Below are 12,900 nucleotides of genomic sequence, written 5' to 3'. Positions count from 1 at the left end.
AAATCAGTTACATGGCTATAACGAGTAAAAACCTCATGCTAGAAAATTGCCATCCCAGCATGCCCAGGCTTTAAGCAGCATTTTGCCTTATAAAATAGAAGTTAGCAGCTGGCTAGTCTAAAGCTCTGAGTCAGAAGACTGACCATTATAATTTAGACCCTTTTAGCACATAAGAAAGTAAACACTAGGAGCTAAATTGATAGTTTACCAAATCCACATTTCTATTCAGGGAGAGGGAAGTTGTTTTCTTCCATTTTGCTCTTGAAACAGCTTCTACTCTGGATAAAAGATCACTGGTTATTATTGTACTTTGATTTCTGTTTTTTTTATTTAAACCATGATTCAAAAAAATTACTGACCCCTGAATTTACTTCTCAGGGGAAAGTGAAAATTACATTATCATCACAGTGCTGAGAAAGCAATTAATATTTCAATGAAACATCTCAGTTCAAGGTTCTTGGAATATTATTCCAAAAATCAAGTTCATTTTTTATTCAGCTCAATCTGTCATCCTTTAAGCCTTATTCAGCAAGGTGAAACTGTAAATGTGTTCTATACGTCATCATTCACAAGCTTGTTAGATGTAAACATCTAACCTTTTCACAGCTTGTCCTGTGCTAGTCTATCAAAACATCACTTATTCTGTGTGTTGTATGTATGGGTATATATCAATTTACACACACAGTTTCTTCCCCAAGATCAGGGACTAAGATGTGGAAGGAGAGTGATACCTGGCAGTGGGATATTATGCTGAATCTCAGTTAATGACTCTGGAATGTATTTTCTAATCTGAAATCTCGGGCATTGCAGTAAGACCCACCCCACTGAAGTATGTTTTGCTGCAATGACTACAGCAGAGTGTGTTGCTTTGCAACCCCTCCAGTAAACCACAAACCTCTGATCCACCTCACTGACATGTAGAGTCTCTGCTGAGATGCAAATAGGCATCGGAGAGCTGTAGCTCAACAACTGGAGGAGCAGTGTCAGGGATTTCATTCTTAAGAAATGTTTTGGACATATCCACCTGAACTGGATCAATTAAAAAAAAAAAAACCAACCAAAAACACTTGGGGTTTTTTTGTTTGTTTGTTTTATTTTCAGTTTCTCATATTGATAACACTGGCATAGGGCATTGTGCAGGAGCTGATCACCAGCTGTCATTGGCAATATTTAGCTTTTCATTGACAGTCAGCTCCTTACAGTAATCCATCTTGCAAGACTGACTTGCAAGTTATGGCTTAAATAGACTAATTTGTTAATTTGTAGATGCTCCATCAGAAATAACAGCAGCTTTTCTTTTTTTGCCAGCCAAGAGATAGACCTCAAATTGATCATTCTATCATGGACAGCATTTTCAAATTCACCTTTGAGCACCAAATTAAAAATAGTCTGAATTTCAGAGACCCAGACCACTTACAATTTATGAAGTTGTGATACCAATGAATACTCAGCAGATTTGCAGAAACCCTAATTAAAAGACTTTATTCTTTGTACAAAATGGACTTTTACAATAGAAATAAATAGTTAAAATTTGGTGTAGAATTATTTGCATTTACATTAATATTCTCTTGTATTTCAAGCTCATGAATCATATTGTTAGATACTAATATCTTTCCACAAATAAAGGTAGATAATTACCAACCATAAAATTTCCTTTTTTATAACTTTATTTTTGTTACAAATCTCTAGGAAAATATGTATGCAATATGAGATGCACCATCTACATATTTCACATTGCAGATCATATGACTGGTATGAAAATTCCAGTGGATAGTTATATACATGAATGGATTTGTCAGAAATTACTCCCTTTTGCACAAACCTACAGAACAGGAATAAGGATATCCCAGTATGCCACTGCTTCTGAGATGGATGCAGAACCACTAGATTTGCTTTCACATTCAATTTGTTCAGAGGTTGTCCTCTAGTATGGTTTCATTTTAGAGAGAAATAACCATTTATTTACTTTCTACAGTCTGCAGTAGTATGGCATTATTAAAAAGATACAGTGCAAAAGCATCAAAAGATACATGTCTGAAGAGATATTATTTTAATTTATTAGTTGGAAAAAAGTGTTGACTGGAAATTTTTATTGAGGACAACCAAGAAATGCACTGAAGCACACAGTACAGTACAAATGTGGATTCATTTATATGACTTTTCAAGAAAGCAAAGCAAGTAAACAATAAAATAATGAAAGTGTATTATTAATAGAAAAATACAGATGCAGCAAAGAAACAATAGAAGGACTTTTTGCTTGGCTAATTGCCAAAGTTAGTATGTGCAATTATTCATTATTATATAAGACAAAGAGGCATTCCTGATTTTATTTGCCCTGTTAAAATTAGTACAGATGTCCCATCTTGGAATGGCATTGATATTTAAGGGGTGTTTCTTTGTCATTTTCAAAAAGCTGCATGAAAGGTGTCAGATCACACTTTGCAAAACATGAAAAGGAATAACCCAAACAAAAAGATTGCATTGCTTCTGAGTCCCAGACTTTGAAGTTCCCAGTTCTTTGGGTGACAGCTTTTCCAGGTGTCTGAGCATCTGAGCAGAGGTGAGGAGCCAATGCAGTTCATGATGACTGCCCAGAGGAAGAAGCTGTAAAGATCCCATTGAGGCTTTCTGGCCCCTGTCATCCCCCTCAGCTGTGCTGTGAGCAGCTCTCTGCTTGAGCTTCATTAGGATCACAGGACTGGGAGGTGACTGGTGACAGCATGGCCCCCAGGAGCCTCTACTCCAACTCTGCTCAAAGCAGGGCGAGCAGTGAGGCTGGACCAGGTTCCTGCTCTTGAGTCATTTTCAGGCAGCTCCAGGAATATGCAGTTCCCCACCACACCAAAGAAATTGAGTCAGGGGGAACTGTGAGGACCTGTGGGATCTACCAACCGCAACGCTTCTCTACTTTTCTTTGAATTCACTCTTGCTGCTAGACTTGCTATTGCTTTATTTATCCTCACTCTTTAAAAGCTGAGCTTCTGCCATGCAAATATCTACTGCCTTTCCCTTAAGTGTGTGTGATTGCAACTACAGCTCTTGGCCAAAACAAACTGCAGGATCACACCCAATTTATTTTCCTGAAAAGCCTTTGTTCAGTGGAAGCTTTTAAAGGAAAAATATATGAAACTCTTGTTCTTGCAGGTACTCTCCCTCTTGTTTGCACAAACTCTTGAAGGCAGAATACCTCTGCCTGTGTAGATGCATGGGGGTAAAAGATGAAGTATTCTTCTCATCCTAAATCTGTTATGGCAAGAGAGGATATGTTCACAACAGGTACACACAGCAGAGCTGTTGCCTGGAGAAATCCAAGCTGGCAAATTCAGATCTGATCATCCTTTGGAAGAATCTACCCAGAGCAGGCTGCAGGATGGCTGTCCAAGCTGATCCTGGGATCAAATTCAAATTTTAAAAGATTACAGATATTTAAGTAATGGTGTTAAAGAAAATCAATGTAGAATTTAATCTTTCCTTATAGAGTTTTTATTTGCTTTTATCCTAACCAGTTTGCACTCTGAATTGGTTCTCCAGGCATAGTTATTTCTCACAGCAAAACCTAATATTATGTCCTGTATTTCATAGCTCTAGTTCTTCAGAGCTTTGCTAATTCCATGACTTGGAGGGTCTGCCGTCTTTCTGTAAGATCATGCTCTGTTTCTGAACGAGCAGGCAAACTCCAGAAGTCTGCACACAGCCTGGAACCCTCTGTTTGCACCTAATGTCTCAATTCAAAAACACTTTTGGACTCATTAAGCACAAGCTTAGTGTGAAATGGGTATTCAGCAGCCTTGTCAAACTAGAGGAAGGTCTTTTGGCTTCAACATGGTTGAGATTTCACCCTGAGAAAAAAACTGAATATAGGATACTGCAAATCATATTGCACCCTCTGCCAGTCCCCCCGCCATGGGAAGAGAGAGTGTTGACATCCACTTCACTGGAGCTGATGGCATGCAGAGAGGCATTCCAGCTGGACTGAAAATAATGCTGTTAAAGTGGGCAAAAAAAAGGGGCTATCTGCTTTAAAAATCAGGACTTTAACTGTTCAGATTCTATCCTCAGAATGCCATCAGCTTAAGTTGAGAAAACGGCTTCAAAACTCCAGGGCAAAAGAAAACATTTTCTCCTGATCTGCTCAATGTAGGATGAAAATTTTAGAACAATAAAATAAAACAAAAGTCAATAGCTCAGTCTAAATTAGCTAAATTAGCAAAACAGCTGCACCACTCTGGTAATGTCATAGGTTACATCAATAAAGTACCTTCACCTCTATCTCACAGAAATCAGATAGTGATCTGTCTCATTATTAAAATGTTAAAGCTATAAAAGAAATAGGGAAACCAGCATTATATCTGCATAGTTCAGTAAAAATGCCAAAAGGCTATTTTCTGTAATGAGATATTGTACATCATCTAGGCGCAGTGGGCAAAAACCATAACAAATGGGGCTAAATCAAGAAAATCTTCACTACAAGGTTCCTGTGGTGATATTCAAAATGTATGTTAGGTCCCTGATGTGCAATTTAAGTGCATTGATCCACTAAAGTAATAAAAAGAATCCTGCTTATGCTCTCACCACCTATGTGATACACTGTAAGATGTGCCTGCACACCGGCAGCACGCAACTAAGAGTTAAAATACCCATGAAGATAGAGCATGCCACAGGAGCTATGTCATCTGGAGGTGAGAAAGAGTTAACTCAGTGTTGTGACTCTTATGGCATTGTTGATTTATGTCATGCTGGATCAGATCTTTTCCTCTGCCAGAGATCCACTGGTCATCTATTCTCCAAACACATGTATTTCAGGAAAAATGTTTATTTAGGTGCCTGCAGATCTCATACTAAACATGTTTAGACATGGTCCTGCTGTCAAAGAGTGTAAGACCACTTTCATATATTCATTGCTTTTTATTCTACAGATTAGAGTTTTGCCATAACTAATGAATGGATGCTGAACTCTTCTATTATATTTGGCTCTTGAAGACTTTCTGAAGTCAGGTCTGGAGTTGTAAATAATTAGGCTGCCATCCATAATGTGAGGACTGCAAAAACTTCTCTAAAAGGAATGCCTTTCTATTTATTAAAGGTGCTTCTCTAAATGCCATAAATAGTCAAATCCCAAACTGCCAGTCAGAAGTGTGACCGGACTGCATCATTCACTGCAATGTGCACACCACAAAGTGAGGCCATGGTAGTAAGTGGTAATGTAGTGCATTAGCCTGGGTATCATGGCCACAAGAGGCTCACATGGTATTCTAGCAACATGTTATGGGTGGGAACAGTGCTGTTTAGAAAATCTCCAGTGAAAATGTTGTTTTAACAAAGTGTCCTGAGATTCTGCTGTTAAATCATTAGAAAAACACAATCAAGTTTTCATTTCATTTAATTTCATTTCATTTCGTTTCATTTCATTTCCACTCATTTATATCTGATTTTCTGAAGAAATTACAGTAACATTTTTTAGTACAGGTTTATTAATAAAATTAAGACAAAGTGGATCCTTGTTCTGAAAATACATTTTCTTTTCATTCACAGAAGTTACTTTTATGGAAGTCATTACTTCATTGGCAGAGTGTTTTCTTCCAGTTGAGACAGTTTCTCACGTCATAAAATCAGTGCCAGGATTTCTATCTAAATACCAGTTTCCTATGTTGAATACCTTTAAACCTGTCTCATTAGTTCTATCCAAATGTAGAATAAGGATGAGATTTACCATATTCAACATCTTCATCAATCATGAAGAATCACCTCACCTGCAGATATTTCTCCCATAAAATGTTTACATTACCCTAAATGTTCTAAGTCACACTTCAGGTCTAGAATTCCCCTATTACTTATTTTATCCACATAACTTAAAACTTAAATGAACCAAGTAAGAATTAACATATGAAATTACTGACTTTTGAAATACCCTGCCCTGCGGAGGTTGTTTGCAATGAGTAAAACAAGGCACTGGGACTACACCCTGAAAATGCTGTGCTTCTAAATCTATTTAATTCCAGCTTGTTGAGTCCTTATTAATTTTTCAGCTGTGAAATAATGCCCATAGTCTAACCTTAACTGAATGCTTTTTTGTTCAATTTTGATTTACTATTTTAGCTCCAGAAGTGTTCCAGGCTTTTATGGATGGAGGTCCAGGATACTCGTACCCTGTAGACTGGTGGTCTCTAGGAATTACAGCATATGAATTACTGAGGGGCTGGGTAAGAATGATGGAGTTTGTTGTTATCTAACAAAAATCTCAAGTTTGCAGTGGCCCTGTGTGCACTCTTCAGGATAAAATTTGAGTGTACTAGGCCCAGGTCAGGAACGCTGTCCTGGATCTTTCCCAGCTGAAAACACTCTTGGGAAAGTTTCACTTTCACTCAAATACGTTATGGAAACTTGCCTCAGTTTGGCTAAGGAAAGGCCTAATGCTTATGGCTTCTTTATAATGCTGAATTGCAAACAATGGTATTTTTTTCAAATAGAAGTTGAGTTACTTCACACTCTATTTTCTCTTTGACTCTCTTGGCTAATACCGTAAGAGATCTAATGAAATATCCTAAAATGCTTGGCCCAACTACAGAAAATGCTTATCTGCCAGTGCATTCATTTCTTATCTAATCAGTTATGTGAATAAGCTTAATGAAAAATCTTCCTGAGCATGGTTGAATATCACAGAAGATAATGGAAAATTCTTTTCTGTTTTGCTTCAAAGGATTTTAGTCAGTTGCTTAAATATTTAGTATTCCCCACAGAAAACAGTAATTTAGATACTATTTCAGGAGGATGATGTAGCTAAAGCAGCTGTTTGGGGTTTTTAAAATTATTTTTTCATGCCTGTTTTGGAAAGTGGATTTTATTGCATTGCAGTATGGTTTTTTTTTATATTATGACACTAATACAATTTGGCTACCTTGCCTTGTCAGACAGTTCATCCCACAAAGACCTCACAATTTCATGTAGGAAAACAGATAAAGGAAAATATAAATAAGAAATAATTATTATTCTTATTTTTAAATGGAAAATCTATTTTCAGAGTGTCTGCATATTGTTACTTCAGAAGCTACTATTTTCAAAGGCCTAAAATTTGGCCAATTTGTTTTGTATTTCCATAGGAACAACAAAAGTCATGCTCCTGAGACAAAGATCTCTCCCATGCAAAGACTGTTTCATCTCTCAAAATAAAGGAGTATTAAACACCTTTCTTAACAAAAATAACCAACTAACAATTATTACCAATTTTCTCTGCCATTTTTTTCTCAAACCTTAGGGAGTTTTTAGACTGACATTACTCCTGGAATGGAGGAGTTAAAGTCTGGCAGTGATGAACAGAATACATCCTCAGTCCTAGTCACAGACTGTACTTCTAGCTGCACTTACAGTAAATTAAGAGAACATTCTGATGGTTTTACACCAACCCTTTCACCAGTGACTTTCTCCAAGAAAGGAGAGCAATGAACAATTGTTAACGACAGCTGAACTCCCAAGACTAATCACAAAAGATCACTTTAATGTGACAATTCACTTTAAAAATGAAAAATTATATAGGATGATATCCATTTGCCAAGATCCATACAGTCTTTCCTGAGTAAGTCAATCTGGCTACAAACAAAGCAAAGTTGAGACTGAATCAATTTCTTGTTAGTTTTTTTTTTTTTTTTTAATAAAAATGTTGCCATCTGAACCTGCTCAAGTGACCTAAGCCAGCTGCTTGTTTTCTCCTGAAGAGCAGCTCTTGGCTCCTGAGCAAGCCAGAGGATGGCTTGGCACCTCACACCACCGTATGGACAAGGAAAAGATGTGTATTTTCTAAATTTTTGTAGCCTAAACAAGGCCTGAACTGACACGAGTGATGACAAGAGCAGTCGCAGTGGGTTGAGGAGATGTGCTTAACCCGAGGCACGTTGCCGTCTCAACGACTGCGAGCTCCGAAGCCCCATCTGCCGCAGCAGCAGAAGGCTGTGGAGGCACAGTTTGCACACAAGGCTGTGAGCTAGACCTGCAGGCATGCAGCCCTGCTCCTCCAGGCTCCCACACTCTGTCCAGCAGAGGAAACAGCCCCACTGCCCCCTGAACATGGGCAGGCTCTCGGAGCAGCCCAACCATGCCAGCAGCAGCAGCCCTGGGCAAAGAGGAGGCTGTGGCACAGGGCAGAGCCACAGGACATGGGGCATTCTGCAGCTGCAGCCTGGTGCATGCTGCTGCGTGGGAAAGGCAGGAGCCAGGAAAGAAAGGAGCATTAGAAATGAGAAACATCACAAATTCGGTTTTCCACCTCGGAGCTGTGCATAGCGTATGATGCTGACAGCCTGCATTCAAGAGGTGATAAGTAAAAGAAAAAAATGAGTAAAAATGAGTTGGTTTTCATTGAGCTGAATTTTTGGTTTTATTTGCATCTGCTGCTCAGGGTGATCAAGGCTTTCCAGCCATTCTCATTTCTGGCTTCTCACTGCTGGGCAGCCAAAACCATGTTCTGCTTGAAATGAGTCTGTAGATACAGGAGCATGTTGTGTACAGAGCTTTCTGCACCACTTTTTGGTTACCCATAGTACAGCTAACATCTCTCAATAAGTTATAGGTACATTTTTCTCTTTATCCAGCTGCTGCTAAAAAAGCTAGCAAGAAAAAACCAATTTCATACAGCTTTGCATCAAACATCGATCTTTTCACAAAGTCCATGAAATTAAACTGTAATTAAACTGTGTGATGCAAACCATGCCATGTGTCAGTCTGTTCCTGAGCTACAGACAACTGCTAAAATGCTGCAATAAATATATATACCATGAATTCAATAGAGACAAAGTGAAGGAACGAGTAGTAGGTGGGATTCCTAGATTCTGACTTTCACTGCAATGTGAACAATTAACAACAAACTTTGATAAAAAATCCTGAACAAAAGCAAACCAGATTTTTTTCCTTTTTCTGTAAAATACAACTGAAGGGATCCTTGAGTGGATTGAATAGGTGAAAACAGGTGAGATAGAGGTATGAAGGGCCTCAAAAGACCAAACTTATAATGGTCATTTATAGTTTGAATTACCTAATAGAAATATTTAAAATCTCTGCAAATCTAAAACCATCAAGATTTTAGAATGCAAATAATCTTGAAACTAAGGCAAATTTTAGGGATTTTCCTGTCAGGAAAAAGGCATGGGCAGAAACATCCTTAACAGAAAAACTTTTGATGGTTCGTAATTCCTTATAGTTGCTAATTTTGGAGTTAATTGCCACTTTCAACAATTGATGTACATTCTGTCTCAAAAATCCTATTGATCATTGTTATAGCAAGTTAAGTCAGCAGTATATTGCTTCTAGGAGACAGAAAGCATGTAAAAGTTTCATTTTTAATAACTGTTTTATGGCAACATTACCACATGTAGGGGAAAGCATATGACAGACTATTTCTAATAAAAATTTTGAATCCAGTTCCGGAAAATTATGCATTAAAAGCAGATATTTAGGCCCTGTGGAGTTCATATGGACATGGTATAGCTAAATGATAATGGGCTAACTGAATGTGAATCAAAGCAAAAAGATTTAGACTATCTTTGAATTTATTTTTAGAACACTCCAGTGCCTTGGAATGCACTTGGTTTCATACATATGAAAGTTAAATGTATGCATGGATCGTCCCAGAATAAGAATATGTCCTGGGTATTTATGAATAGTGACTCCAATTCCTTAACAGAATAGATAACTAACACCTAGAAATATTCTTAAATTATAATCTTCTACCAGTACATACTAGCAAGGAGATGATTCATTTCTTAGTCAAGATAATGAGCATCTGCCCTTTGCTGTTCAGGATATTGGATTAATAGGTAACTCTATGTTGTTTATGAATTATGATGCATTAATTTGCACACTGCTGCTAGGATGGCATTTAGCTGCAGATCTCATATCACATATTTATCACCTGCTGGATACAACTTAATTCACTAGCAATCCACTCTCTGCACTTGTTTACTAAAATACATTAAGTATAATTATAAAAACTTGCTTCAAATACACAAGTATGTGCACAGAAAATAGCAAGAATATATATTTATATGTAGTACTTTATTTCCAAATTCTGCATGTAATAAAAGATATATCAGAGAAGACTTAATGAACAAAGCTCTGCAAAGACCAGAGCTTTTCTTCATCTATAGAAGAATTTAGGCACTGCAAACACATGACAGCAAATCCATGTAGTGTGCTAACTTTGGATTTTAAAAAAAGCAAAGGAGAAGGATTGGAGTTTGGAGTCTTCTATTTTACTGTGATTCTGACACAGACTTATGTAAGCATTTTTTAGTTTCTTTGTCTACAACTCAGTAAAATTAGGATGACAAAGCTCCTTTCAGCCACCTCTTTACAATTTTGTTGGTTTAAGTCACAAGAACTGATTACTAGTGTTACAAGCAAAAAGCAGTAAACAATCCACATTTCACATGGAATGCCCCAGGAACAAAATTATTTATTCATCTCATTTGAACTGATACTTCCTTTCATGAGAGAAAAATTTGCAGAGGAAAAGCATCTATGAGAAATTACATTCATTACAACCAAAAAAAAAGCACACACACAAAGGATTAGACTTGAAATTGTTATACAATATTTTCGTGGTTTTGATATTTTCAAGACAAACAATACTGAGCTCAGGAAAATGTGACTAGTCTGCGCTCTTTTATCCTTCTTTTTGACTTGATGTTGATTTAATTTTATCCCAGAGGCCCTATGAAATTCATTCAGCCACCCCCATTGATGAGATACTCAACATGTTCAAGATCGAAAGAGTTCACTACTCATCCGCATGGTGCAAGGGCATGATAGCGCTACTGAAAAAGGTAAGAAAGCACAAATGCCTTCTGTCCTCTGTTCTCTCCTCTTCCAGAAGCCTCTCCAACACTGGAAAAGGCATCAGACAAACACACACATTAGGTAGTCAACATCTCAAGGAGAAGAGAGCAGAGCTTATTTCTAGGCTGTTCTGAATGTGAGTGGTGGGGTATTTTCTCTTCAGAAGGTGCAGTATTCTTAGGCTTAGGCTTTTCATGGCTTCAAAGAAGTAAAAAAATTAAATTTCTTTTATTTTAAAGCTGATTCACTAGAGATAGTAAAAGTCTGGGGATCAGTAATTCCTTGTTCGTGCTCTGGCCTCATTTCCCCCCGGCTATGGATATGCAAGTGGGACAGGGAAGGAAGGACCACTCTGCCCTCTGAATTTCTGCTGCAGTTTCCAGACAGGGAGATTAGAATTAAAATGGCTGTATCTCTTCCTGTCCCATGTTACTATAGTTCAACAACAAAAATTGAGCCACTTTGCTGTAAACATCACTAAGCCACAAGGCAGGGCTCTTTCTGAAAGCATGCAACCCTGAATGTTGTTCTCTTCCTAAAATCCCAGTTTTTTGTTTGCTTTAATTGTCTGGCTACACCACAAAGATAATCTCTCTCTTTTAGGTATTTTAGATCATCAATATTGATACTTGAACAGGAAATATTTGTGAATGTCTGAATAGAGTAATAAAAAATACATGTCTTTAGCAGCAATTAACAATGTAGTCTTGAATAGATAGAGCAGTAAGGTGGATAATTTTAATTGCTGCCAGGATTCTCAGTGTAACTGTATTTTCCAAAAAATTAAAGAGAAAATACAAATTGTTGGGTGGCATTGATCTGTGATGTTTCATTTCACGAGGGCTCCTGTGTATTTGTAAGCAGACTCGTGTTGCTAATACATTTATACACCTCATGCCTGAAACAGCCATCTGCCAATTAAACTGTACTCGTATCCTATGAATTATTACTTTATTTTTTTTTTAATTGGGACTTCTAGCATCTGTTAGAAGATTCCCTAGCAATTTACTTACTTAAAAATATGTATCATACAATTCATGTATGTGATACATTTACTGTTCTATATGGCATCCAGTTCCTTAGAAAATGCCTTGTGCTTGACCACAGCTCCTCATTAAGGACCCAGAGTGTCGCCTTTCAAGCCTTGCAGACATCCAGAACTCTCCATACCTAGCTGATGTCAACTGGGATGCTGTTCTAGAGAAAGCTGTGACCCCAGGCTTCGTTCCTAACGTAAGTGGATATTCCAGGTGAACAGTGTTTTTAAATTCTGACTTTAATTATCACTGCCATTTTACTTGTTTATGCTTGTATTTATTGCTCTTCAGTGATTTATTTTGGATTCTACTTTCTTTTACTCAGTCAAAGCTAAGGGAAAATTTGTCCCATTTCAATATATCACAACAAAAATTAATTAACTTTTGTTCACTTTTTGTTCCTTTTCAAATAAAAGAAAACATTTTCCAGACTTTGCATTTCAGCTGTTAGAGCAAATGATTGTCAGAGTTAACTCTGAGACAAAGAATACCAAGAAGACTGTTGTGACTGTGAAAGTTAGACATTTGAATAACATTTGAAAAACTTTTTAACATCCCAGCATGCTGTTAGTTTTTCACTTAAAAAACGTGTTCCAAAAGGCTGACCTATTTTCTTTGTGACAGTTTCTTACAATAAAACATTCTGATTCTGTGAGGGAATCTGGTGGTTTCTTTTTTAATGTGGTCTCATTTTTTTTGGTATTTTCTGAATATTTCCTTTTTGCTCATTGTCAAGTTAAATGTATTTGAGGGCCATGAATAAAAAAGTAATGACGGTGATGTTAATATTCTGCTTCATTTTTTTCAGCCATGTAGCGCTATAATTGTTGTCTAAACAACACATTTGTAGCATACAAAGGTTTGTTTGTTTCTGGGTTTTTTTCTTTTTTTTTATTATGCAACTGTAAATAAAGATGAGGAAGGTGGAATAGGTGGATCCTGTCTTCATCCAGGTGCACATCAGAGTTCATGATAAACATGATGGGGACAGGATCCAGCCCTTCAGAAATTCAAAGTGAGAGAGTATTGCCTAATGGAG

The 12,900-nt window shown here is 37.3% G+C and overlaps 1 protein-coding gene across 2 annotated transcripts in view; it reads left to right on the top strand.

The window, feature by feature from the left end:
- The window catches only part of STK32B (serine/threonine kinase 32B), a 159,994-nt gene that overhangs the window by 122,121 nt on the left and 24,973 nt on the right, over positions 1-12,900 (top strand). For both annotated transcript variants that reach the window (XM_038134457.1, XM_038134456.1), the window contains exons 7-9: positions 6,097-6,200; positions 10,695-10,811; positions 11,932-12,057. In XM_038134457.1, coding sequence (XP_037990385.1) covers positions 6,097-6,200; positions 10,695-10,811; positions 11,932-12,057 — 347 coding nt within the window. The remainder of the gene's footprint in view (positions 1-6,096; positions 6,201-10,694; positions 10,812-11,931; positions 12,058-12,900) is intronic.

Source organism: Motacilla alba, chromosome 4, assembly GCF_015832195.1.
Source record: "Motacilla alba alba isolate MOTALB_02 chromosome 4, Motacilla_alba_V1.0_pri, whole genome shotgun sequence".
Lineage (NCBI taxonomy): Eukaryota > Metazoa > Chordata > Aves > Passeriformes > Motacillidae > Motacilla > Motacilla alba.
Note: the sequence above shows the minus strand (reverse complement) of the source record. Positions and strands in the feature narration are given on the sequence as shown.